Source organism: Indicator indicator, chromosome 29 (assembly GCF_027791375.1).
Source record: "Indicator indicator isolate 239-I01 chromosome 29, UM_Iind_1.1, whole genome shotgun sequence".
Taxonomy (NCBI): Eukaryota; Metazoa; Chordata; class Aves; order Piciformes; family Indicatoridae; genus Indicator; species Indicator indicator.
The window spans coordinates 7,480,450-7,507,911 of record NC_072038.1 but is presented as its reverse complement, the minus strand read 5'-3'; the positions used below and the strand labels follow the sequence as shown (position 1 = coordinate 7,507,911).

Sequence of the window (27,462 nt, the reverse complement as noted above, 5' to 3'; positions counted from 1 at the left end):
CAATTGCACTTTGGCTCACACAAAGATTTTTACAATGCTTAAAAATCAGCCCTGAGGAACATGCTCTAAAAGTCATCCTCGAGGAGTAGCTGCTCTGTCTGCCCAGCAGCCCCATGCAGAGTGGCTGGGCTTGTCCTGACCAACACGGCCTGGCACTGCTCTCCCCTTGGCAGCACTGGGTTGTTGCACTCCACAGAACCAGTCTTGGTGGAGGAGAGGTTCCAGTGATGAGGTTTCTTCTGGAATCAGACTAATCATCCAGTTCAGCTTCCTTTTTTCTGCTAGGAACAAAACCAAGGAAAGATTACAAAGTAGACACCAGAAAGACCAAAGAACCATGTCACTTGGTGCATAATGTGCTCAGGTACACTAGTTTGGAGACATACGGTCATAAACGCTGCAGACCTCCAAACTATGTGGCCTTTGGGTGTGCCTCAGCATCTGCCACAGCAGGAGGGTGTTAGTGATGAAGCTCCAGCTTCACAGCCTGGCACTGACCAGGGCTAAGCCCATGCCCTGGTGCAACTGCCACTGCAAGAGCAGAGCAATGCCCTTCTTTTGCCTCTGGCTACCTGACTCAAGTAGAGGAGCTGAGCACAGCACAATGAGCTGCACCACTCAGGTGTTCTAAGGAATCCCTAAGAGCTGTGTAAGCAACTTCTCACTACTGCCACCAGCAACCTTCACTCCTTCTGGTCCACCAGGACCCTCAGAGCAGAGCGGGCTTTGAGTCCTGGCATGCTCCATTCACCCCTGAGCAGCATTTCAGGCAGGGCTCTCTGGTACCCATCCAGCCTGGTACTGGTGTGGGTCTGAGGGAGCCCAACAAGACTCCCATGAACCACACTGAAGAGGCAGCATGGCTACCACACAAGGAACTCCTGTGCCTCAGTGGCCTTGCCCCAGCTTCACATCGCCCAGCAGAGCAGCCACTGGCCTACATTATGTAAGAGTGGGGGACTCTGCCCCTCCCCTTGCTTCCTGCAGGCAGAAACCAGCTCCCTGCAGGGTGTTTCAGTCCAAGCTCAGGTCACACCTGTGGGTGTTAGCTCTTTGCTTATCACAGGTGCCAGAAATGGACCAAATCCCCAACGACCTTCCCCAGCCTGGGACACAGAGCTCTGCAGCAGGAACGTGTGAGGTGGCATGGCTGCAACCACCAGAAACCCATCCTTAGGGAGGCAGCACATGTCCTGATGTCACTGGAGCTCACCTTGTTACCCTGTCTGTCCCTTTAATGCCATTAGTGAAGATCATTACATGAGCAGATCCCCTTTGGAGGGGCAGCTGCTTGGGCTGCCCACACACTCCTACCTTTCTGGCCCAGAAGATGTGACCTCCAGTGGTGAACACAGCTGCTTCCGGATATACTCCCTCGACCTAATATCAGCCTGGAGGTAAGGAGGGAAAGGAGTGAGAATGGATTGATCAGCCTGCTTGGTGCCTCCCCTCTGTCATCTCACCGTGTCCCTGCACACCCTGATGTCAGTACACCACAAATAGCTCTTGTATGACCATGTTGCAAAAAGGAACCTGTGTGTCTCTTTCTTTCTTTGGTTTCTGTGGCCCACTGTGAGCTGCCTAGGAGAATAAAGGCTTAAAATGAAGAAACAGAGAGTCCTGGACCAAACAGCCTTACCAGGGCACAGGCTGCTTCAGAAGCAGAAATGACATTTGCTGAACCCTTGCTGTTTGCTCCTTTTCTTCTCACAGGAGTAAGGTGGTGAGACACAGGTGAGACAGCACTTAAGGCCTGCTCGGCCCTCACCAAGCATGGCAGGATGAACAACTAAAGCAGGACCCAGATTTGGCTTCCTGGGCAAATCCTGGCTTCAGCTGAGTGCAGTCAGCCTTCAGCAGAGGATGAACTAGCACAGCTTCCAGCACACACTGCAGTGCAGGGAGCCTTGCTGCAGCAAGCACTGACCCAGCTGGCATCCTTCATCCTGCACCTGCAGGCAATGGCTGCTCCTTATCACCCAGGGATGGGACAGGCCAGCAAGGCCTTCCAGAGCCTTAGTAAGAAGAGGTCTTCACTGGACAAGGGAGAGCTGTGCCCTGTGATATGACAAGGAGCAGTGGATGTAACCTACAGCACAGGAAGTTCCACCTCAACATGAGGAAGAACTCCTTCACTGTGAGGGTCACAGAGCGCTGGAGCAGGCTCCCCAGAGAGGTTGTGGAGTCTCCTTCTCTGGTGACTTTCAAGACCTGTCTGGGTGCATTCGTGTGCTACCTGCACTAAATTCTGTGGTCCTGCTCTGGCAGCTGGGTTGGACTTGATGATCTCCAGCCTGTATTGATGCCCCAAAACAGTTATGTTCCCTGGCCCCTAGAAAGCTCCTGGGAGTGCCAAAACTATTTGGAGGCTAAGGCAGATCTCTGCAGCACTGCAAGTCAGTTCTACATGAGACACTGGCTCATATATCCCTCTTTAGAAGGTAGGGAACTACACTTTACTGACCTGTCCCAGAGCAGCAGAATGCCCCAGGGACTCTGCTGCAATAACCTTCACCCAGTGGAAGAGCAGCTGTGTCCCAGGACTGTGCTAGCAGACTCCCACTGGCACTGCAAGCGTGAGCAGGCTGCAGCCTCCAGGGTGACAGCACTGCCAGGATCATCCATGGTCTGCAGTGGTGACACTGTGATGCTCCCAAAGGATTAGCTTTTGTGGTTACTAATCAGCTGAGGATTCTGCCCTGCAGGAGGATCTGTAAATCGAGAGGTGGAACAGGCTATGGATAGGGCTATGAAGAACTGAGGAATGTGGCAATCCAGGAGGCAAGCCCTTAAGAGGGATGAAAAGATAGAAGCTGGCATTGCCCCTTCTTGTACCCATCCCTTTCCTTCCTCTGTTCCAGCAGTTGTATGATGCAGCAGCAGATGGAGAAGTGCACCACTCGTCTGCTGCACATCCTCTTCCCTAGGCAAGAGCTTGGCTCATCCTGCCTGTGAGCCGGATGGGCTGGCTGTGGAATGGTAATTATGCAGCTCCAGCAGGTAAAAACATCCACTCAGGGCAAACAGAGACAAGAGACAAGCACACCCTTGGCTCTGTCACTTCTTGGCAGCAGCTGCAAGGCAAGAGACTGGCACACCTTTCACACTGTCCCACCCCAGGGGTCCAAAGGCAAAGCTGCCAAGGAAGACAATGGGAGCAGTTTATGTGCCAGGCCACATCTATGCCCTGGGTTCTGCTTTTAAGACCAAAATCAAAAGGAGTAATGTTTAGACTCTACCAAACTGAGGGTTTACTGCCCTTGTCATCTGAAATTCAGCTTGAAGCCATCACCAAGCCTCATCAAACCAATCCTCATGCATGTCCCCAGTTCCTTCTTTCCTCTTCTGAGACACTCTCCTGTGACATGAGCCCTCCTGAGCTCAGCAGGAACATGAGGTTGCTGTCTTATCAGCACTGCAGGACAGCACGTGGGCAGAGAGGGGCAAAGAGAACACCAACAGAAATCTCAGGAGCTACAGAAAGTATTGCTGGATGTTTACTGGATACTCTTGTCCCCCAGAAGTGATATTGTTCAGATTTCCAGTGCTGCACCAAAGCAGCAGAAGACTCTTTGTTGCACGGAGATGGATCCTGGGCTCTTGGGACAATTTTGGGAAGTGGCAGCTCAGTTTTGGGTTGGTTTTTTTTCCTCTTTTAGAAACTTCTCAAAACCACTGCTATGCTGTGACATTGGAGAACAGCTGCTGTGCCCCACCTCAAAGGCTGAGCATCTCTTTCCACTTACAAAGCAGTGTGACCTTCCCAGCTAGAACAGCTTCCCAGTGTGTGATGATCATGCTAACAAAGTGGGTTAACACATCCCCAGTGGCTGTCCTTGAAGCATTTGCTACTCTCATCGCTGTTCTACTTCTGAAGAGCCTCTCCTGCACCTCAACAAGCTCCTCACCACCCCTCCATCCCTGCAGCTCCTGGGCACACCTCTCGGGTGGAGGCTCTGCCCTTACTGCTGGAAACACAGCTCCACAACTGCTTAACAGTTCTGCAAGCCTGAGAATGAGTTACATAAGGGGTGGTTTGTTTGGGAGAGTTTTTTTCTCCCTTCTCTCTATAATTGGACAGTTTCATAACTGAACTGACAAATAACTTTGATCACTCTTCAGGATAAGAGATTACGTGATGGATTTTATAACAAGGGGAAGGAGGTTGTTCAGTAGAGTCCCTCCTGGGAGACCAAGGCAGCAAGAGTCCCATCCACAAACACTTCTTCTAGGGGAGAAAAACTCCAGCCACGTTCTGCTGGTGACATGAGCTAATGCTTGATTAGGTGGCAAGTTCCTGGCCAGTCCCTGCTCCTAGCACAGTGCTGAGAGACAGCTTAAGCCAGAGCATTAAAGCCAGAGGCTAATCAATAAGATGGATAACTGTCCTGTAATAATCCTCGCAGCTTGCTGCTATTTTCAGAGGGGACTAGGGCTGGCTTTAGGGTCTGAATTGTTGCTCTGCCACTTTTATGAGGGGTGGTGGTGACCCCTCTGCACACAGCAAGCTTGCAGTGGGGGCTACATCTGAAGGAAGCCAAGGGCTTTGGGGATGTCAGCTGCTGATTTTCCTGCTGGGCAGCAGAAGCTGTTCACACACAGGAGGTGGATGATGGCTTATTTCTCAGCTCTCCTAAGGGCAAGTGACCTGCAGAAATTCAGAGGCCTACTTCTGTCCTTCTGTGGGCTGGAGCAACATCAGGCTGTCCCACCAGCCACCTCCTGAGCCAGCAGGAACCTGCTGGGCAAGATGCCAGCTAGAGCTAAAAGGATCATCAAGTGAGCTGGAGGCTGGTGTGGAGCCAACCAGGAACCCAAAACAGCGAGAGCAGAAGAATCAGTCCCAGTGCAATCCTCGGCAGCTGGAGAGTGTTAAAAGCTGCTGTTTCCCTGCTGTGCATGGGGATCCTGGGGCTGAGCAGGCTTGGAGTGTGGGCAAACACCAGAGAGGGGTTCTGACCTCTGCCAGAAGCAGGCAAGGGCAGCTTCTCCCAGAAGGGCTTGGTATTGTTCCAGTGCCACTCAGTTTGAATGCTTCACTTGTTATTCTGGGATGACAGCTCCTGCCTACCTCAATCCCTGTCTGGGTAGCTCCAAATGACCAACTTTCTGCAGAAGGCCCTCAAAATTGCACAAGCTGGCTGGGCAGAGAGAGAGATCACCCCCACACAAGCACAAACACTGCTGCCATCCCTCTGTCTCCACACCAACCACTGCTGCCATCCCTCTGCGTCCACGCCAACCACTGCTGCCATCCCTCTACCTCCACACCAACCACTGCTGCCATCCCTCTGCCTCCACACCAACCACTGCTGCCATCCCTCTGCCTCCACACCAACCACTGCTGCCATCCCTCTGCCTCACCAACCACTGCTGCCATCCCTCTGCCTCCACACAAACCACTGCTGCCATCCCTCTGCCTCCACACCAACCACTGCTGCCATCCCTCTACCTCCACACCAACCACTGCTGCCATCCCTCTACCTCCACACCAACCACTGCTGCCATCCCTCTGCCTCCACACAAACCACTGCTGCCATCCCTCTGCCTCCACACCAACCACTGCTGCCATCCCTCTACCTCCACGCCAACCACTGCTGCCATCCCTCTACCTCCACGCCAACCACTGCTGCCATCCCTCTGCCTCCACACCAACCACTGCTGCCATCCCTCTGCCTCCACACAAACCACTGCTGCCATCCCTCTGCCTCCACACCAACCACTGCTGCCATCCCTCTGCCTCCACACCAACCACTGCTGCCATCCCTCTGCCTCCACACCAACCACTGCTGCCATCCCTCTGCCTCCACACAACCACTGCTGCCATCCCTCTACCTCCACACCAACCACTGCTGCCATCCCTCTGCCTCCACACCAACCACTGCTGCCATCCCTCTACCTCCACACCAACCACTGCTGCCATCCCTCTGCCTCCACACCAACCACTGCTGCCATCCCTCTACCTCCACACCAACCACTGCTGCCATCCCTCTACCTCCACACCAACCACTGCTGCCATCCCTCTGCCTCCACGCCAACCACTGCTGCCATCCCTCTACCTCCACACCAACCACTGCTGCCATCCCTCTGCCTCCACACCAACCACTCCCTTTTCGACTTTTAATCTCTCTGTAAGGAGGGTGACAACAACTCATTCCTTTAAAAGTCATGGTTAGAGAACTGCACTGAAGTCTCAGAACTTAGACAGATACTGGAGAGAGCTGGAAATGAAATGAGAGTGCAGAAAAGCTCCAAGACACTTCCTTGTCTCCGAAGGGAATGCTTTCCCTCTGCTCTGAAGACGCCGATCTGCAGCGCTAGCTCAGAGCTCTGCGGAGGCATCTGTCCCTTGCTGGAGGAGATTACATAAGAGCCATCAGCCTACTCCCGTCTGGCAGGTAGTGCTGGATGAGATCAGAAACTCCAGCTCTGGAATGGATGCTTCAAGGTTTGTTTTGCTGTGAGGTGTTAAGATTTTTGTCTGGTTTCTAACTGTAGGCTCAAGACTGTTTTCAGAAAACACTGCAGTCCCAGTGAGGAGCTCCTGTGTGCAGGGCCTGTGGAACAGCCCTCAGCAGGATCACCTCAGAGCTGCTCCAAGGAGCTGCAGAGCAAAGGTGGCCAGACACTGAGCAGCAGAGAAGTGCAGCAATGCCAACAGTGTATTCCACAGGCACTGACTGGGGCCTGCTCCCTGGGCAGCTGCTGGGTCTGGCCTGCCCAAGCCACTGACAGCAGGGTGAGCCTCAGAGAAGGGACACACCTGTCACGATAGAAGTCCTACAAGTTTCATGCTTCTCCAGACCCCCTCCTCAGGCCCTGCCGCGATTTACTGAGTCTGAAGCCGGGCGTCGGCGGCCGCTGCGGCTCAGTGACAGTGATCCAGTGCTGTCACCTACTGGCTGGCTGTCGCCCAGCGCCTGCAGCTCCTGCGGAGTGCAGCAGCAGGGAAAAGCCCAGAGGAGCAGCACTGCAGTCTGTGCTAGGCTCCAAGTGCCCAAGGAAAACTACATTTCCAACTCCTCAGCATCAGAGTAGTTGTCTGCAGCAAGGAACTAAGAAATCAGTCAAGCTGGGTCTGCAGTAAGGGCTGTGTGTGCTTCTGGGCACCGTGTCAAGAGACCAAGCAAGGAAGAAGGATCGGTTAATCACAGAGTCACAGAATGTTAGGGGTTGGAAGGGACCTCAAGAGATCATCTAGTCCAACCCCCCTACCAGAGCAGCATCACCCATGACAGCATAAACAACATGACAGGCTGGGAGGAACAGGCCCCCAAGAAGGGTGGCCAGCTGCAGGACTGTCAGTTGCCAATGTGTGGCAAACTGAGGCTCTCAAACATGGCCATGGCCTTGGCATCCACAGACCCCTCCTCTGCCAGCTACAGGCCTGCCTTCCCCTTCCTCAGCTCCCTGTACCTGCCGGATGGGCTCTGGGACGCGGTACCGGCAGCAGGACTTGACCAGGCGCAGGGCTGTCTCCAGGCACACCCTGTGGCCCACAGACACATACAGGGGCTTAGAGCTGTTGTCGTAGCTACGCAGGGCCTGTGTGTGGAAACGAGAAAGATCAAACACTGAAGAGGCTCATTTTAACTAACAGAGTGGCAGATGAACTGTAAGCTTGCCAGCTGCCTTCAGAAGGTGGGATGGTGGCTCTGCTTTTGGCAACTCCCAGCCTTCTTGGCCCTCTTCTGCTTCCCAGGATCTCTTCCCAGGGACTGATGCCCTTCTGGACCCCTGTGGCCTTTCCCCAAACGCCTCACACAGCTCTGGAAATGGTGAGACTTGCTAGAGCAGACCATGTTGAAATACCAGCAGACACAGAAAGTTTTTGCATCTGCCTGGTTCCTGTGCATCATTCCTGAGCCAGGAATCTTGGTGAGCTGGCACCTCTCTGTAGCTGTGGTTCAGGAACTGGAGCATGGCACCTCAGATGCCATAGCCATGGATGTGAATATATCCAACACCCAAATTGGCAACTCTTTCTACGAATGGCTGAGTTCACAGAAAGGGGAAAGCTGTGCCACTGGTCACCTATTCACACCATGTTCTCCTGAACTGATGTCAGAGCCAATCTCACCACAGAGACAACATCCTCCAGTGTTCCCAGCTACACAAAACTGGAAGACCTGATGGTCAAGTGGCCAGGAAAACTCCCTGCAACTTACCATGCCCAGGACTCCTCCTGAGGTGCCTGTCAATGGGAATGAATCTCCTCCCCTCCGCAGGGAGCGAATCTAGGGATTAACACCCACAGCCAGTTGGTTAGGAAGCACTCATACACAGCTCTCCCAATTCTCTTGGGATATTAAAGAATGGAAATAAATTCCCAGCCCAGCCTAACCTGCTCTTTGTGCAGCTCATCCTTGACCAAGCCATCCACCTGTAGGAGGTTCTTGGCCACTCCAATGCATGGCAGATCTGTCAGGACTCCAAGGTGACAGGCCACACCAAATCCTGCCAACAGTGAGTCACTCTAACTGTAGGACACCAGAGAACACGAATCTCAAGCTGCAGCATGGGGATACTGAAGAGCAAGGCTCTCCAATGAAGTCCTACCTCTGGGATGGAGCAGACCATTCCCATCCACAAGAAGCACCTGAAAAAGCCAAAAACTAAAAGTTATTTCTTGTGCACTGATAGCCACTTCAATTGGCAAATAGTGATGCTAGCCCCATGAGGAAGAAGTCTCTCAGTCCTTTCACTTCGATCTGTAAGGGTCTTCCTACAGTGTCTCAGCCCTTTCACTTCTATCTGTAAAGGTCTTCCTATAGCGCTGTCTACCCCTGACTGTCAATGATCAGCAAGTCTTGATGGCTGGCAGTGCTCTTCTCTGGTGCTGCACACAGAACAGGACTCCCAATGCCAGCAAATGTCTGGCTACTCCTGGCTCAGGATCCCTGTCTCTAAGGAAAAGACAACAGATGCTTCAACATGACTCCTGACACTACACCTTCTGCCCCACCAGCAGAAAACAGCCAGGTAACAAGGTCTCAGAAAAGGAAAAGTGCTCTGCACCCTCATGATATCTCAAGCAGGGTCAAAGAAGTATGTCACACCTGAGGTTTGAGCTCGGGCTTTTCTTGCTCAAGTCTCTGAAGAGCTTCCACCAGGAAAGGGACCTCTCGGAAGGCCAAGAACCCTGCCACGTACGGGGCACTCACAGCCACCATCCGGCAATCCTCGTACAGCACCTGGGAGCAAGGGGACAGTGCAGAGACAACGACCTCCAGGACTTTGCTGGTTGCTTCCTGTTTTTTTCCACAGGCATCTCCTCTGTTTTACATCCCCTGATCTCATCTTTTTTCTTCTTCTTTTTTTTTTTTTTTTTTTTTAATACTCTGCTTCTGAATCTCTCCCACAAAGCCACGGGATTGCGTCACTGTGCTCAGAGCAGAGGGTGGATAACGGACTGCTGTCACAAGAGGGCTGGACATCACCTACCATACCCTGCTTGACAGCACAGTCCTTGAAACAAAACTAGGGCAGTTATTCAAACAGACAGTGGGGGACCTCAAACTTCACCCAGTCAGAGCATTATCAAAGGGTGTCTGTCTCCATGAAGGGTTGGGCCAAAAGAAACCCTGGAAGGCAGGACAAAAAGATTGTGCAGGGCAAGTCAAGAATCAAGGCAGGATCTGAAATTCAGTTCACAACAATCCCAAGAGCCAGTATCAAACCTCACGTCTCTACTTGTAACAGGCTCTACAGTTGAAGGTGATTTTTAATTCATCTTGAAAACTGGGAAAGAGACCAAAAATCTTTATTAATTCAAGTAAAACAACTGTGGGATGTGGGATTCATAACGGTTTTGAGGAGGCTGTTATGTCTTACATCCCATATTATCAGCTGACTGCCAGCAAGAACTCACAAACAAGACACCTGCTGGTTGAGCACTACAAATGCTTTCATTGCCCCTCTCCTGTATAAAAATGGTCCTTTTTGTCTCCTTCTGGGTAGTGGCACAGACTGATTCTTTTAAGCATACACCTACACCAGTTTAAGTTGTCTGCGCCTGACCACAGACTACACCTCACAGAATCACAGAATTGTCAGGGATGGAAGGGACCCCATGGATCATCCAGTTCCAACCCCCCTGCCATAGGCAGGGACACTTTCCACTAGATCAGGTTGCCCAGAGCCACATCCAGCCTGGCCTTAAAACCTTCAGGGATGGGGCTTCTACCACCTCCCTGGGCAACCTGTTCCACTGTCTCACCCACTCTTACGGTGAAGAACTTCTTCCTGACATCTCATCTAAATTTCCCCTTCTCTAGCTTGGATCCATTCCCCCCAGTCCTATTACTACCTGACATCCTAAAAAAGTCCCTCACCAGCTTTCTTATAGGCCCCCTTCAGATACTGGAAGGCTACAATAAGGTTTTCTCAGAGCCTTATCTTCTCCAAACTGAACAACCCCAACATTCTCAGCCTGTCCTCACAGGAGAGGTGCTTCAGCCCTCTGATCATCCTTAAGGCCCTTCTCTGGATATGTTCCAGCATGTCCACATCTTTCTTGTAATAAGGGCTCCAGAACTGACACAATACTCCAGGTGGGGGCTCATGAAGAGTGGTATAGAGGGGAAGAATCCTCTCCCTCAACCTGCTGGCCACACTTCCCTTAACACAGCCCAGGCTCTGGTCAGCTTTCTGAGCTGCAAGTGCACACTGGCAGCTCATGCTGAGCTTCTCATCCACCAGCACCCCCATCACAGTGTTTTCTGATTTACCAACTTGCATGCATGCTAAAGCTACCCCTCAGTGCCTTGCAAATTCCTCATAATCCTACAAACTCCTGGCAGTCAGGAGTGGTTTGCATCACATCTTCCTGAGCTTATGCCTGAATCCTCACAGGCAGATTTTTCTCGGTTTATCTTTCTTGTGAAGGTAGGACTGGAGGCTTTGTGGAACATACAGGCGAGAACTCACTGGTATGCTGTGAGGCACAGGAGGCAGTGGCCTTTGTCTACATTTTCTATAAACCTGGCACTTAGAAACCTATACATTTTCTATAAACCTGTGGCACACCTGGACACAACCCCAAGATTGACCCTGGTCATCCTGCTGTTACCTCAAGAGCTGGGTAGCTGAGTACGACCAGGGAAGCACAGGCATTGGTGTCATCTCCTTTGACATAAGACAAGTCCACACCTCCTACTCTCTCCAGTCCTGCAAAACGCGAATCCTTCTGCCACTCCTCGGTGTCCTCCTCCACCACACTGGCCTTTAGCTGGGCCTGCTCTCTAGTGAAAGAAAACAGGCTGCAGTGAAAAGGGTGCCTGTTCCTCTTGGGCTGCAGACCTGCCCCCACACTAAGGCCCTGCTCCATCTCAACACCAACTGAACCCCACTGCAGGGCTGGGCTGGGCTCAATGGCTGGCAGGTAAAGGAGCCCATGGACGGGAGCCGAGCAACAGGGAGCTGGGCTTCTCTCCACATGGGGCTGCAGGAGCCCCTCCCTGCTGTCACCAGAAAGAGGAGCTAGGGGTTGCAACTCCTCTCACTTCCACAGAATTGGTTACATTACAAAAGACCTTTAAGATCATCAAGTCCCACCATTAACCCAACACGGGCAAGCCACTACTAATCCATGTCCTTCAGCACCACACCTACATAGCTCTCAAGCTCCTCCACGTCTGAAGACTCCCACTTCCCAGGGCAGCCTGCTCCAGGACTTAACAAGGTTTTTGGAGAATAAACTGTTCCCCATGTCCAACCTAAACCTCCCCTGGCACAACCTGAAGTCGTTTCTTCTTGTCCTGGCACTTATTTCTTAAGAGAAGAGACTGACCCCTACCTCCCTCCGACCTCCTTTCAGGGAAAGTGAAAAGGTCTCCCCTGAGGCTCCTTTTCCCCAGGCTGAACAACCCCAGGTCCCTCAGCTGCTCCTCACAAGACGTGATCCAGACCCTTCACCAGCTTCGCTGTCCATCCCTGGACACACTCCAGTACCAAAATGTCCTTCTTGGAGTGAGTGGCCCAAAACTGAACCCAGGTGCGGCCGCACCGGTGTCGAGAACAAGCTCTGTGCTTGTCCTCAGGAGGGCCGGGGGTGAGCGGGACAAGGGGGACAGGAGGATCGAAGGGAACGGCCGGGGAACCCATGGCGTCTGGCCCGGTACCGAGGGAGAGAAGAGCGGGGACAGCTCCGCCGAACCCACCCCAGACCCGCCACCGCAGGGCCGCGCTGAGCCCGCAGCCGCGCACGGCTGCCATGGCCACCGCCCCGCGCATGCGCAGGCCGCGCCGTTACCGTTCCCAGCCGCGGAGTGTGGCGTCCGGCGGCGGCTCCGCTGCGTGCCCCGACATGGCGGCGGCGGCGGCGGAAGCGCGGCACAGCCCAGCTGCCCCGCCCGGGAACGCAGGCCCAGAGCGGCCGTTCCGGGCGCAGCGGCGAAGCGAAGAGAGAGGAGGCGCGGGAGCGAGAATTGGGCTTTATTGTGAAACACCTCCGGGACGGGAGAGGGGTAGCAGAGGGACGGGAGAGGGGCACAGCCCCGGCAGGTAGAGAGAGGGACTGGGACAGGGGGGAGCAAAGGGAGGCTCTGCCGCAGCGAAAGGTTAAAGGCAGTGAAGGAGCTGCTTCTGTCCGTAGTGGGTGACCAGCTTGGTCCCGATGCCACAGCGGTAGGCGCTGCCCCGCGGAACGGCAGGCACGGCGAGGAGAGAAAGAGTCTGGGCTGGAGCAAGGTGACTGCTCAGCGTAAACAGAAATGCAGACTGGAAAAAAAAAAAAAACACAACCAAAAAACCCCCCACAAAACCCCAAAACAACAACAAAACCCAAACAACACCTGTCCCAACAATAAGGAATGATGCTTTAAAAAAAAAAATAAAAAAAATCCTTCATCTTCCTCAGGTGCTTTGAAGTTTTGGAGGGTTTATAATGCCTCCAAGGTGCAGCCTTGTGTATCTCCACCAGCCTCGTTAGGGGTGAAGGCATCTGATCTTCACATCAGTACCAAAATGAAGGAGGTAAAAATTTCAAAAAGCCACCTCAAACACAAACAATCCCCCCCAAAAAAAACCCCAAGTGCTCAAGGTTGCAGCATCTCACTGCCACTATGGGAGTGTGGCACTAAAATTCCCCCACGACTGGGGGAGGAAGGACAGCCCCACTGGTGCCGGTGGCCCTAGTGTTCCCTGCGCTCCCTCTTGAAGACAGCAGCTGCTTTCCACGTTGCAGTAGCATGAGAGAGAAGAATCTCATCTGGGAACATATCTTGCAGCTCTGTAGCTAACTCAGAGTCTTTTGCATCGAGGAAAGGCATGAGAGATTCCTTCAAGCTGCAAAACAGGAAAAAGTAGTATTAAGAGAAGTGAACAGGAAACTACAAACGCCACGGTATTTGGTGTGGTGGGAATGCACCCCTGTTAAGTACACAGAGTTTTAATACTCTCTATTTTGTGATGAGACTGATTGAACAGCCAGATTTAGAGTAAAGAACCCAGAATTGGGAGGCTGCAGGTCAGAAGCAAGCTGCTAGGGCCAAGCTGTACATGTGGAGAGCAGAGTGTGCTCATTGGAGGGACTGCAGAAATGCTTGTTTAGTGCTCATGAATGGCAGCTCCTAGTATGTTCCAGCAGTGTTCCCAAAACAGCTTGTGTAAGATGGAGAGTCATACATGCCAGAAACAGGCAATATGTCTTAGAATGAGCTGCATATTCTTCATGTTGGTGGTACTGCTTTGTGGCAGTCATCTGCCAAGGGAACCATTTCCATCAGGTGCATTTTCAGAAGCAGTGAAGTTTAATAACACCTGTGGGATGGTTTTGGGCTGCATAACTTTGTTACCTCCATGTGGGTCTGAACATATCTGCAGCTTGGACGCGTCTCAGCTTCAAGGTGATCATTTCATGGAGCTCCTGCAGGAAGGTTTCCAGCCTCGAGTGGACAAGGAAGGTGTTGAGGAGCTTGGCAATCTCTGGACTGAGCTCAGCTTTGTAGTCTGTGCTGATGTCTCCAAAAGGATCCTAAAAATGCAGTGAAGGGAAAAACCAACCAGCCATCCATGAGGTCAGTTTGATTCAGAGCAGAGGAAATAGCTGGTCAGACACCAAAGTTGTCAGTGTGCCTTACCTTTTTGAGGCGCAGAAGCTGCTCAGACTTGTGGGTAGAGAGAAACTGCCACAGGGCTATGTTGTGCTTTAGGTGGCATCTTCTAAGGGCCTGAGAGAAAAACACAAATATGGAATGAACCTGGACCTAAGGGATGCCTTTAGGAATATACCAGGTTAAAACTGCACAAGAAGGTGCAGAGGGGTCAGCTAGGAGTTGAGGCCGTAAGCAGCTGAGTCTAGTTGAGAGGCATCCCTGCCCATAGCAGGAAGGTTGATGATCTACATGTAAGGTCCCTTCCAGCCTGGGCCATTCTATGATTCATTGACTCCTCTTTAACCTGGGTGTAGAAGCCCATCTGCAATAGGCTTCTCTCTCCCTCTTTCCCAATTTTGCCTTCAATAATTTCCAGGGAGTGGGAAAGTGACAGGGCTATGTCACACACTTGTCACAACATAGTGCCCTTGCCCTCTACCAGCAAAGGGCCTCTTTGCACACATTATGAGGAGATAAAACCTTCCCCTATCATCACTTTTGAGAGGTAAAGGGATATTTTCAATCCTGCTCAGCATCAGGCAAGCCATTGTCACTGAAAGCTGACTCATAATTGAAACTTCTCCCTTTTCTCAGTTTAAGCATCACAACTAATCATGCTCACACTCAACTGAGAATTCTCCTTTCTGGGGCTGACAGAAGAGCTTGGATCTGCAGCGAAGGGTTTGACTTCCTGCACACCCTGCACCTTTCTGTAAGGTTTTGCAAGACCCTGCTGAGCATCACATGCTATTAGATGCTCCCACCTTGCAAACAGTGGAAGTGAAAATTGTTACCACCCTCTGCTGTTGAATATGGTGCGGAGGGAATTCTATCACATCTCTTTTCCAGCTGAACTTTTGCAGGGCTTGGAGATCAGACCAGTTGGATTCAGCATAAACCAGTGCAGACTTTGTGTTATAAGAGCTTGGCTCTCAGGACACACCTGCAGTACATGAGGGTTTATCTGATCACCCATCTGCAGAACATTTATGATGTAGTCAGTCAGCAACATCTCAGCATTCTCTCCAGCCATGGCCAGGAATCCCAAGGTAATTTCAGTGATGGACAGAGCATCACAGACATCACTGTAGGACTGCAGTTCCCCACTGATCATGTTCATCACAGAACTGGGGAGAGCACTCTGAAAACCACAAAGTGAAGGCAGTTGTTAATATTAGTTTACAGCCATTCCTTACTGCTGCTCGAGTTGCTGATGTCATGGAAAATGGTAGAGTCCCAGATTTAGGAAACAAAGTGCTTAACAGTATCCCTTTGTAAGTTCTGACTGACCAAAGGAGGTCTCTGTACATACTCAGGGCATGCTGAGGGATTAGCAGACTGGCCTCCAAGTGAACAAGGCAAGGGACAAAACCCAAACCTAACTTCTTGGGATGTCTGGGGTCTCATGCTTGCCCTGTTTCCTCCAATGCATGACTCACCTGATCCACCTTACTCCTGACATCATTAAAGAGCTGCTCATAATTCCGATCCTGTCTGTACACCAGGGTAGGTATTCCCTGTCAGGAGAGAAACCCATGGTTGTAAAGTTTTGGTGACATTGCTTACCCTGCTACAGTGCATGGCTGGCTGCAGGAAGCACTGCAGGGCTCCCACATCAGCTAAGAGCTGTCTGTAGAAAGTATAGTTAGCTGCCTTCTCCTACCGTTAGGGTGATGAGTGGTTTCCCCTGCAGGAACTTGCTGATAACTTGCTGCTGGATCCTCTCCAGGTCAAAGTCCTGCAATGTCTCTCCTCCCTTCTCCATGCTGTACTGGCAGTTGGACAAGATCAGAGGAATCAGGTCTCTCTCAACTTCATAGCTAATCAAGTGCAGGTCAGCCACTTCTGATGGACTGACGAAGTACCTGCAGAAGAGAAAGCAGTCTCCATTTAGACAGAGAAGCCTTTATGAAGCAGGGAAAGCTGATTGTGGAGAAGCAATTAATAAGCAGAGCCCTCCAAAATGGCTTTCTGGAACAACAGCATACCTGTCTTCTTCCTTCATGTGCTTGTTCACTGAGTGGATAAAGTCATTGTGCAGACTAATGAGGTAGCTGGTCAGGGCTGTGGAGCAGAGGCCAAGCCCCTGTCGACGTGGCAGAAGGACCTCAAGCTTGCTGTCCAGGGTCAGGTCAGCATCACAGCAGCCTTTAGGAAGTTTAATTTCCCCTGAAAGACAAGGCAGAGAAGACTGTCTGAAGTGGCCCAGGGCCAGCCCATGATGAGCAAGCCTCTCCTGAGCTGACCCAGGAGCACTGTTTCCATTACAAGTAAGTGGTGAAGGGAGCAAGTTCAGGTGAGAATACTACAAGAGGGAAACGAAATTCTTTCATCTGCACCCAGATCTTAAACTTTTAATGGCCAAGGTCAGTTTTGAAGATGTCTCAGCATCACTGACAGGAGGAACTCAAACTGTCAAAGAGTAGAAGAGCAGTGTCTCACAGCTAGTAAGCTCTTGCTTCCATCGCCCTCAAAACAATACTTCAAAAGAAGGAACTCACCATTGGTGTCCAGTGAGTTTCTCAGCTTGTTCCACACAGACAGAAACACATTTACTCTCCTCTGTAAGAGATGCCTCATCACACCTGAGGAGTAACAGGAAGACCTTTTACTGGCAACACTATGAAGCTCTTTAACATCAGAATTGTCAAAGCACACTACTGAACTCCAGCCAGCTGCTCAAACAGATCAAGGGAGACTAAATAGACATTGAACAGTTTTCTAGTGGCATTGAGTCATTTGCTCTGGGCATGTTCTTCCATATTATCTGCTGTTGGCCCAGGCTGCAAGGCTGAATGGATCCTTGGGCTGATTCTGCATGACCTTTAAGTACTCAAAACCTAAGTGATTATACTTAAGCACAGTTGGAGTTGCTGGAAAACACCTGTATGCTGCTCATGACTGGAAGGGCAGGACATCTCTTCCACCTTTTAGGCAGGCCTTACTCTAGGGCAAAGCTTAAAAATTCAACATGCCTACTGCTGCCTTCAGGGATTTAGCTTGGCTGTCTCTGAGCAGAAGCCCCACCCCCTGTGAACAATCTTCCTGTGCTTAATAATTCTCTTTAGAGTCACCTGATGACTTCTTCAAGCATGACTCCAGGGTCAAGGTCTCAAATTCATTTGGATGGGAGTTTAAAGGAAAATATGAGGGCTTGAAAACTTCTCTTGAATTTGCACTTTCATTTCCAGCTGGACTACCCAGTGCTTCTTGTTTCACTAATTATAGTTTTGGCAGACTTATTACCTGAGAAGGGTTCATTGAGGAACTCTTTGACTGAGCATTGCTTGATATCAGCAGTGTTCTGAAATCTCCTCACCAAATCTCTCTGCAGAGCCAGAATCTCTGGTAAGAATTTCACCAGCCTCAGTTCTGTTTCCTGGAAGAGGAAAAGGGGAGGCTCTGAGTAAGGTTGTTCTCGGACAAACTAGTTTTGAATACTTTTATGGAATCACTTTTGAAGTGTTGAAAAGAAACCCAACGTTTCACATATGCAGTCCTCAAGATTCTAGAGGGTGATGAGAATAAAGACCCTGTATCATCAAACAGTGCTTTAGTCCTGGGCACCTTCCCCTAGCCCCGCCTGCCTGAGCAGGGAGTTGGACCTGACGATCTCCAGAGCTCCCTTCCAACCTCAAGCAGTCTGTGATCCTGTGAACTGACATCTGAACATTGTGGTATCTCATTCCTGTGTCACACCCACCTTCTGCAAAAACTTCCACAGGAGAGGGACAGTGTCCTTGGCATTCTTTTGCTGGACTACATGGCTCAGGTTCTCCACTGAAATCCTCTTTCGGCAGCTCCACATCTTGGAATGATGAATCTGACTGCCCTTTGGCAGCTGGGACAGGAAAGTGCCTGGGTCACCATACACTATTTTTACTACTGGATTGCAAGAAATTCTCTCATCCTCTTGTATTTGCCTATTTAACTTCAGAAGTTTTTTATCCAAATCCTGCATTAAAAAAAACAAAACAAAACACAACCACCATTAAAATCCAATCTGAGCTGGCAGCATCTGCTATAACACTGAACTTCCACTGGAATGTACTTCCCAAACAGCTTGGCCACCAACTGGCACAGAAATATGTCAAAGGAGAAGGTGGACTGCTAGGAAAGGTATCTAAAACAGACACTGAATGACAGTTGTGTACACCATAAAATGATTCTTTGTTCTCCCTCATCCAGCTCACAAGCTTTCACTCTTGAGGTGATACGTAAGGGGAGAAAAAAAAGGTGTATAGAATTTATTTGGGGCAACCATATGTTCACTTAGGCAAATGCTTTCAAGTGAGCTAAGACATTTCTGGTTTTCCAGCTATACAAAATCATCACAGCAAATGTCTAGTCTCAGATACTCATTTCCAGAGGTAGAATAAAGTTGGCTGACCCTTACAAATTAAAGCTGACCTGCAGTGGTGTGAGAGATGGCTTGGATTTAAGGCTAGCTGGGTGAAAAGTGCAGCACAGATATTACAGCAGGTCAGATTCCAAAGAAGTAGATTTTGAACTGCTCAGCTACTGAGGCTTTATACAGCAAATTTCTCACCTGTAGTTCAGGAACAATGATTGTTTCTGCAACAACTTCTTCCCATCTGTTTCTCTTCGCCTTGGTGGAGAGCACACCATCAAATCTAACTGGCCCTGCAACAGGAAGAGTTTCTTACATCTGCAGTGTTTCAGTTAAAAGAAAGCACAGATCCTCTAAGCTTCCAGATGTCCCATCCTTGCAAGTTAGCATCATTGCTAACAAGAACAATTACAGAGATGCTAGAAGCCAACCAAGTATCTTAGTCTTGGTCTAGCTGGAGGGTATCATCTGAAACAGCACACAACGATCCCAGGTTTTCAGAAGCTTTAGTCCTGTCATTCCTGACTGATGTGGACATTTATAGAAGTCATTGATAATTTCCAAAAGGTTCAACAAGTTGTCCAGGATCAGACCATGACCAATAACAGACCAAAGAACAGAGCTTGGAATACTACTTTGTGCTGTCACACACTAAAATGTGGCTGTTACATACAAATCCCTCTATGGCAGGATGACTCCTGACAACCTGAACTCCAGATTCTACCAGGACCCACACTCTGCCATCCCTCTTCCACCAAATAACTTCTTGGTAGTCATCTATAGGTGTAGAAAAATATACAGCATGAGCTACTGTGCTTTGCATAGTACCTCTGCTTGGGAGCTGAAAGCTCTGACAATGTGGCATGAGGTTTTCTTATTCAGTAATTTCTCTTCAGGATTCTGAACCAAACCCTGCAAACCTCACACACTCAGCCAAGAGAGGTCAACACCCAAAAATTCTTCACTCCCTACAGTAAGAAGCTGCCTCACATTTCTGGATCTTCCTCATCACCTCAGCTATTGCCTGTTGGAAATGGTCTATTAGCAAAGTAGCTGAACAACTGCTGCCCTTAAAGTGCTGCTGTAGCTGGCAGATAGGATATGGCAGGTAGCTTTCCTTACACTGGCCTGGGTGCTGATGAGGGTCCTTAAGGAGGCTGCAGAGGACAAGATGAAGGATGCTGACAGTCTCATCCACACTCTTCCCCACAATTTTTGTCAGCTGTGCCAGGTCCTCCTGAATATGCTGACACAGGAAACTCACCGAGTTGGGCACCGGTGGCTTGATAATATTTTGAAATGACTAAAGAGCAACAAAAGGCAAGAATGAGCACAGCCAATAACATCCAGGTCAAGCACAAGCCATGTAGAATTCGCCTTACCAGAGAGTCAACTCCATCCTACAGGATTCCTAGCACTTGAACAAATAAAGGCAGTGAAGTGTGTGCACACAAAGGAACTAAAATCACTCCTGGGCAAGGAGGGAAGCAAATTTGGGTTTTGCATCTTGAAGGACCCAAACTGCAAGATGATGAAAAGGAGCAGCATCCGACAAAGCTTTGACTGCATTTCATGGGGCCACTTGGAACTTGCACTGGAAAAATACCTGAGGATCTTGTGTGGCTCCCAGCAGCATTGCCAAATGGGTGAGCAAGCGTAACACAGTGAGCACCACTGGGGACAGGGCCCGCTCTGACACTCCCATTGTTCTTCTGTGCTGCACATCTCCCAGCACGTGCCCAGTCTGAGTTCTGTCTTCATGAATCCTGTTAGAAAACGCATATACAGAATTGTAGAATCATAGAATGGTCCAGGCTGAAAGGGACCTCCAAGGGTCATCCAGTCTGACCTCCTCCCAGTCACAGCAGGGACATCCCCAACTAGATCAGGCTGCCCAGAGCCCTGTTGAGCCTCACTTTGAGTATCTCCAGGGAAGGGGCCTCAACCACCTCCCTGGGCAACCTGTTCCAGTGTTCCACCACCCTCATAGGAAAGATCTTCATGATATCCAATCTAAATCTGCTCTTCTCTAGTTGGAAGCCACTGCCCCTTGTCCTGTCACTGCAGGCCTTTGTAAAGCCTCTCTCCATCCTTCCTCTAGGCTCCTTCAGGTACTGGAAGGCTGCTATTAGGTCTCCCCAGAGCCTTCACTTCTCTAGGCTGAACACCCCCAGCACCCTCAGCCTGTCCTCATAGCAGAGGTGCTCCAACCCCTTGATCATTTTCATGGCCCTTCTCTGGACCCTCTCCATCAGGTCCATGTCCTTCCTATACTGAGGGCTCCAGACCTGTATACAATACTCTAGGTGAGGTCTAGTTGTTTTGGGTTTTGTTTGTTTGTTTTTCCTTGACAAAAGGCACACAAGAGATATCTTTGCTACCCAGTAATACTGTTTAGACCCCCAAGTTCCCTGAACACCATAAATCCTGCCACTAAAGATGCTACAGGGGAATGAGGACTCCCAGCAAGTTTTGTACCTAAAAGAAGCCAAGTTGGTGTTGCTGGCTGATTGCTCTTCCTTGGACATCCCTTCCTAATGCATTTTCTATGAAAGGCAATGTCCAGCCCTGCAAAGCAAGATTAACCAGCCCCACACTGGAGGGATGAGAAGCCACTGCTGTTAGAATTAGTAAACTTCAGCATTGATGCAAGGGCTGCTAAATGCTAATCTAGAGAATCAAGGAGGAGGGAGCACAAGTCAGTGACTGGATCTCTGGTGGAAGTTCTTCAGTCATGCTGATCCATTTGAGAAAATATTGCCTCTCAGTACTTGAAGAGGGCCTACAAAAAAGCTGGGGAAGGACTATTCACCAGGGCATGTAGCAGTAAGACAAAAGGCAATGGTTTTAAACTAGAGAAGGGTAGATTTGGATTCTACATTAGGAAGAAGCTCTCTACTGTGACGGTGGCAGATCACTGGAACAGGTTGCCCAGGGAGGTGGTGGAGACCCCATCCCTGGAGACATTCAGGGTGAAGCTTGGTGGAACTTTGAACAACCAGATCTAGTCAGGGATGTCTCTGCTTTCTGCAGGGGTTTTGAACTGGATGACCTTTAAAAGTCCCTTCCAGCCCAAACCATTCTATGATTCTACGAATAGCTATATCAGCCTGGCTGAGTAGGGAGATGAAAAATCCTAAACCAGCAGCCTGAAAAGATCTATGTGAAGGCTGTTTCTGCTTACACCAGCACTAACAGCTGAGCCTCTTTCCTCTCAGAGGCCAATATCTGAGCTAACAGGGACTCCCACACTACTCTTCAGGTAGCAGCATGAAGTGGTTGGTACTTTCTGCCTTGAATAATGACAGAACTAAACCACTGAACACTGAAATCAAGATTAACAACTCAAAGCATACCTCTGTTCCTGAAAGCCAAGCACCACTCTATGCTGCTGCCCTCCAACTTGGGCACCACAGTCCAGACAGTAGCTAGTTTCCATGGGGAGGCCACACTAGTGAAAAGCAAAATAAGAACACTGAATTCCAGAGTAGAAGCCTCTCCATCAGAAAAAGAATGAAACAAAAATCCAAGCTGTAATTGGTTAATTCAAGAACTGGTTTATACTGAGCCAAGAACCTCTGCCCCTTGTTTCCTAGATTTATAATACAAGCTGGTTTAGAACTGTCCTGAATTCACAAAATATTACTAATGCAGAGTTTAGAAAATGAACCACTCTGCAATGGAACATTCAAACCAGTAAACAAAATACAACAGCTTATTGTTGAAAACTCTGCCTGCTTCAAAACCCCCAACAGGCTCCAGGGCTTACCTCTCCTACAGCACAGGGGTGGCCGTTTGCACATGCTATAAAGAAAGAGAAAAAGGACAGTATTAGAAGCAAGACACTGATAAAGCTCCTGTTATTTCCTTTCATAGTGACCATCATCTTGGAGCAAGAAATATGCTTCAAGGTCAAATCAAAGGCATTGACTGTCCCAAAGCTGAAAGGAGTGCTAGCCTCACGTAGGAACCCAAAGAATTCTTCACTACTACTCTCCTTGAGAACAATGAATGGAAGACTGAAAGGTTCTGCTACTCAGTCCCAAGAGGCTGGTAAGCATGAACAATCCCACCCTGGAAGATCTGCAGAAAGCAGGGAACTGAAAGCTAGCCAGGAAGATGGCAAAGTGCCCCTCTTCTGCTCACACCATTTAACGTTGGCAGAAGTAACAGGACAGGTCCTGGGCCTTCCACTCACACTTTGTAAACAGCTCTAAGCCTGGAACTAAACTGAGCCTCAATACACTTTGGTGAATAAATTGTAGCCACAAAAATCTTAATTTACAAGGGCTAACTCATGCTGATGAGAGGAGTGTGTGTGCTCACATGTGGAACAGTTTCATTCCAAACCCAGGGGTTACCCTTCACCTCCCTTCCCAGGCACTCAGGAGCACTTACTGTACCACCGCAGACCAGCCAGGTCTGACAAGGCCCTCGCCTGAGCTGTCATATCTTCTGGCATTGTAGGCAGAAAAGAGTGCTAAGAAAGAAAAAGGGGGAAAAGGGTGACAAATGCATGTATATACGAGTTCTTTCCCAGAGCAGTCCCTCACTGGGTCTTTATTCATAACGGGACACAAGAGACATCTGAAAGCAGAGGTCATGCAGATGATGTACCTGCAGATTTTCTGGTTCTGCCTTTGAAAATCCACCCTCAAGAACTGTTAAGACTTGCATGGGCACTCTCTAGCCATCCTGAACTGGATTTCTCTTGTCATGGCCTGATGTACCCTGTTGTGTACCAGCACACTACCTTATGTCTTGGCTAGCCAGAAAAAAAATGGAGCAGCAAATCTCTCCACTCCTGACTCAGCCTAAGGCTCCATGAGCTATTATCCTCAGAAGAACACAGGTCTCCACACCATGACCTGCCAACTGCTTTTACACTTGTTCACTCCAATAGCAGCAAAAGTATTTGCCTGACACTGCTCAGGATGCAGAGGTACCTGGAGAAGGGCTAATTAATCCCAACCACACTGAAATAACCACAGAGCAGCAATTCACAGCAGAAACAGTAAGTTGGTGCTTCTGATGGTTAAGAAAGGTTAGGTTATAGAGAGCCAGGAGATGAAAGGACCAGCAATCTTCTGAGTTGCCATCTGAGTCAAATCTCTTTACCTGCATGATGTCTGGATGGAATGCCAGGTTCCTCAGGGGCTGCAGGATGGGGTTCTGCCCACAGAGCAGGACAGCTGCAGTATGAACAGCCATTTCCATTAGTGCCCCATGGTGGCTGAAGCTTTGTGGATCCTCTGTCACAAATGACAGTGCATTCCTCACAAGAGAAGCTGCAAAGTGCTGCAGGTCTGGAGAATTCAAGACTTGAGAGTTCTGGATGAACTTAATCATAGCATCTCTTTGCTGAAAGCAGATATTTGAAAGAATTAAAACCCAGCATGAGACTGTCCATCAAACTGAAGAGGATTGCCAGCTGCTTCCCACCAAATCATAGAATTGTTTTGGTTGGAGAAGACCTCTGAGTCCAACCATTGACCTAAGACCACCATGACCATTAAACCATGTCCTGAAGTGCCATGTCCACACATTTCTTGAACACCTCCAGGGATGGGGACTCCACCTCCCTGGGCAGCCTGTTCCAATGCCTGACCACTCTTTCACTGAAGAAAATTTTCCTAATATCCAACCTAAACCTCCCCTGGCACAATTTCAGGCCATTTCCTCTCACTCTATCACTTGATACTAGGGAGAAGAAACCATCCCCCAGCTCACTACAGTCTCCTTTCAGGTAGTCGTAGGAAGCACACTGTGCTGGCCCTGCTTTGAAAACATTTCCAGGCTGCTCAGGTGAGGGACATAACCTTATTTGGGGCAGAAGAGCAAAATGCTTTTTCACCAATGATTCCAAAACTGATTCATCCTTCTCAATTAAACAAGTTTGTCACTTGCCTTCCAAAATGAAGTATCTTACCTGCTGTTTGGGGTGAAGGCTTGAGTGCCTTGCTCCATACAGGGTAGTGACCTCTCTGAAAATAGCCAGGAGCAGATGGACAGATTGTGCAGCTGGGGAGCTGCTAGATACCTACAAAAGAAGAGATAGAGCAGAGAACAGGCTGTAGCTGTCAAAGGTACTGGATATGCAGGCTTCAGCAGGCCTGTGGTGAAGCTCCCCCCACAAATGAGAAGGGATAGTGCAGGAAGGGCTGTTCAAGCCAGAAATGAATCATCTGACAGAGGATTTCACATCAGAAATCTCCGAAGTATTTTATTCTTCCAACTGCAGCCTCAGTAGCAGCAAGCTGTACAGGCCTTCAAATCACCACAGCACAGGAGTGAAATGAATCACAACCAGCATGTCTGCCTAGATCAGGCTGCCCAAGATCAGATCAGTTCTGAAGTCTCCAGAGGAGGAGATTCCACAACCTCTTTGGGCAGCCTGCTCCAGTACTCTGTCAGCCTCACAGTGAGAAAGTTTTTTTTCCTTATATTTAGGTGAAATTTCCTGTATTCTCCAAGGGGAGAAGAGTGACATGAGACAGCCAACAGAAACAGCCTCAGACTTCCACATGCTGGAACACAGGTAGGGAAGTAAAGCAAATGGATGCCTGCCAGTATCGGCCACAGTAAATTTCAAAGGCAGCCCAGGCATCTCCTCTGGAAGAGATGCTGCCAACAAAGATTCTGCACTGGCCATCCAGAACCCACAACAGGATTATGGAGCACGGCCTACCTTCTCTGCCTCCAGAAGCCCCTCAGTCTCACAGTCCATCATGGCTTTCCCCACAGCATCACGCAGGACTCTGTAATTCTTGCCACACAGCAGGTAACGATCGATGTGACTGGCCTGGGTGTCCCTCACCTACAGGGAAAAGCCCATGGTGAGCACTGTGGACCTTAACCAGCCAAGGAGAGAAGGCAGAACCTCCTCTTCTTCCCCAGAACTGTGGCATTTCAGCCTTTGCAAAGAGACAGGAAGCAGGTGTGGCAACCCAGGAGGCTTCTCACAGCCAGAAGAGATTCCATTCCACAAAGTGTGAGAAGAAATCATCTTCACCACCACTCCCACTGTGGTGAGTCCCCTCAAGAGCCACACAACAGCAGAAACCCCCCCGCAAAGGTTCACAAACTGAAAACCAAGGGGAGATCAGAGCCATCATCAAGGAGACAGCTGCTCTTCACCTGTTGCAGAATTTCCACTGGAAACACCCAGTTAAACTGGGCCTCCGTGAGGAGCTTCTGAGCAAACTCCATCCCATACTGACTGGCAATCATCCGGACGAGGTAGACATGGTGCCAGTCATTCTTGGTGAGGCTACAGAAAGCTCTCACATTTGCCAGGTAACGCCACTTCTCTGTCTGGTCTTGCTCTGGAGGAAGAGAAAAGGAAAATAAAAGAGGCAAAGCCACATCCTAACCTTGCAAAACTCTTCCGTCAGTGTGAGCTGTAGCACCAGGCTCCTTCCCATAGAACTGGTTTGGTTGGAAAAGACCTCTAAGATCATTGAGTCTAACCAACCACTTAACACCACCATGGCCATTAAACAATGGTCCTGAAGTGCTATGGCCACACATTTCTTGAACACCTCCAGGTGCAGTGACTCCGTCACCGACCTGGGCAGCCTGTCCCAATGCCTGACCACTCTTTCAGGAAAGAGATTTTTCCCAATATCCAATATAAAGCTCCCCTGGTACAATTTCAGCCCATTTCTCCTCCTTCTATCACTTTTTACTAGTACTGACTAAATTATACAGGACAATCTGAGAGTCCTCTCTTCCTTAGATGCTCATCTGGAGCGTTTCCTCAGCAGGATTTCAGACAAGGATTCATTTCCTCAGCAGAGGACGCCATTCTCTACTTCCATTTCCTTCTCTCAAGGACAGGTTTTCCCTTTTACTGGTAGGTAGTTCATTCTCAGAGCTTTCACCTTTCTCAAGAATAGCTTTCCTTTGCTGCTAAGGTGATGGTGCTTCCTGAGAATTATCTCCTGGGACACACTTTGTTAGCCTGACATCCTCAATGCAAGGGCTGGAGGTTGAGGTCCCAACAAATAATTAATTCTAAGCTGTTAACACACTGATGCTTTGTGAACTCCACACTCTGTTGTCTTTTGTAGGGCCAGCTCAAAACTTCTGCTTTTAAGTATCTCTTAATCCTTCTTAGCTGTGCAGAGCTCTCATTCACATAAACCAATAAACCTTACAGCAAGTCTGAAGCATCATTTATACTTTGTTTGGTCATTAAAGTTCAATGTAGTTGGCTCTTAAATAAAATTTCCTTGTCAGCATCCAGAGGATGAAATAAATCTCCTTCCAATGTCACAGCTGCTGTGTAACTGCACCCCTGGGGTCACTGGCACAGCCTTGCTACTTGTTACAGAGCACTGCTAATAGATGGTAAGAGGAACCAATAATAACTGGCACTGGTGAAAGAGCAAAAGAGAAAGCTGATGCACTTGTTCTTGGCAATGCATCAGAACAAGTTCCAGCACAGCACAGGTGCACTGCCAGTGTCCAGCCCACCTCCCCAGGGTGCCTTTGCTCTGTCTGCAGCATTTCTATTTGACAGCAGAATTATTTACCTGTGGGCTCATGCAAGTCAAAGAGCAGCTCTGCAGCCTTTCTCAGGTACAAGCGAACCTTGGCCACTGCCTGCAGATACTCAACGGATGATTCCTGAGGACTTCGATTGTTCTTTGGGAGGTAGTTATCTGGAAAGCCTCTGTCTCCAGGCAGATCATTTATTTGGTCATACCCAAGACTGCCTTCAAACCTTTCACACATGGAATCCTAAAGATGGGTGAGAATAGTGCATGAGTGGCAGAATCCAAGACCTTAAGATCCTGTGCAGTTGGTACTTTATATCTTCAGCAGCTCCACACTGCAATAAGCACATTAAAGTACGTCTCCCACTACACCCTTCACCCCAATGCCATCAGCTCTTCCCTGTGATCTCTCCAGTGTTTATCAAAGCTTTTGCCACACCAAACACCATTTTCAGCAATGCACCTGAGCTCACTCACATTTCTAAGCATGTAGCTGAGCAAGAGAGTTAGGAGC

General features: G+C 49.5%; 2 protein-coding genes across 2 annotated transcripts in view; both read right to left on the bottom strand.

Moving 5' to 3' along the window:
• Positions 1-250: 250 nt before the first annotated feature.
• On the bottom strand, positions 251-12,309 carry ENDOV (endonuclease V). The gene is made up of 9 exons (XM_054393900.1): positions 12,254-12,309; positions 11,072-11,243; positions 9,060-9,194; positions 8,560-8,599; positions 8,345-8,457; positions 8,169-8,237; positions 7,417-7,545; positions 1,315-1,391; positions 251-281 (listed from the first exon to the last, which is right to left on the bottom strand). Exons 1-9 carry the CDS (start codon positions 12,307-12,309, stop codon positions 251-253), a joined length of 822 nt encoding a protein of 273 aa, XP_054249875.1.
• Positions 12,310-12,898: 589 nt separating this feature from the next.
• Positions 12,899-27,462, bottom strand: part of RNF213 (ring finger protein 213) — a 54,884-nt gene continuing 40,320 nt past the window's right edge. The window contains exons 46-66 of the mRNA XM_054394072.1: positions 26,985-27,192; positions 25,585-25,772; positions 25,136-25,264; positions 24,377-24,487; positions 23,566-23,808; positions 22,846-22,927; positions 22,217-22,251; positions 21,804-21,898; positions 20,054-20,213; positions 19,570-19,750; positions 18,646-18,740; positions 17,800-18,051; positions 17,343-17,475; positions 16,598-16,681; positions 16,085-16,265; positions 15,760-15,961; positions 15,536-15,613; positions 15,040-15,237; positions 14,082-14,171; positions 13,797-13,975; positions 12,899-13,287 (exon numbers count right to left, since the gene is read on the bottom strand). Of these exons, the coding sequence (XP_054250047.1) occupies positions 13,134-13,287; positions 13,797-13,975; positions 14,082-14,171; positions 15,040-15,237; positions 15,536-15,613; positions 15,760-15,961; positions 16,085-16,265; positions 16,598-16,681; positions 17,343-17,475; positions 17,800-18,051; positions 18,646-18,740; positions 19,570-19,750; positions 20,054-20,213; positions 21,804-21,898; positions 22,217-22,251; positions 22,846-22,927; positions 23,566-23,808; positions 24,377-24,487; positions 25,136-25,264; positions 25,585-25,772; positions 26,985-27,192 (3,078 nt within the window). The 3' untranslated portion in view covers positions 12,899-13,133. The remainder of the gene's footprint in view (positions 13,288-13,796; positions 13,976-14,081; positions 14,172-15,039; positions 15,238-15,535; positions 15,614-15,759; positions 15,962-16,084; positions 16,266-16,597; positions 16,682-17,342; positions 17,476-17,799; positions 18,052-18,645; positions 18,741-19,569; positions 19,751-20,053; positions 20,214-21,803; positions 21,899-22,216; positions 22,252-22,845; positions 22,928-23,565; positions 23,809-24,376; positions 24,488-25,135; positions 25,265-25,584; positions 25,773-26,984; positions 27,193-27,462) is intronic.

Coding starts and splice junctions, on each gene's coding strand:
- ENDOV (XM_054393900.1), bottom strand. CDS start 12,309: ATGTCGGGGCACGCAGCGGAGCCGCCGCCGGACGCCACACTCCGCGGC. Junction 11,244..12,253: donor ACACTCCGCGGCTGGGAACG/GTAACGGCGCGG, acceptor TTCTTTCACTAG/AGAGCAGGCCCAGCTAAAGG. Junction 1,392..7,416: donor TCCCAGAGCCCATCCGGCAG/GTACAGGGAGCT, acceptor CCTTACCTCCAG/GCTGATATTAGGTCGAGGGA.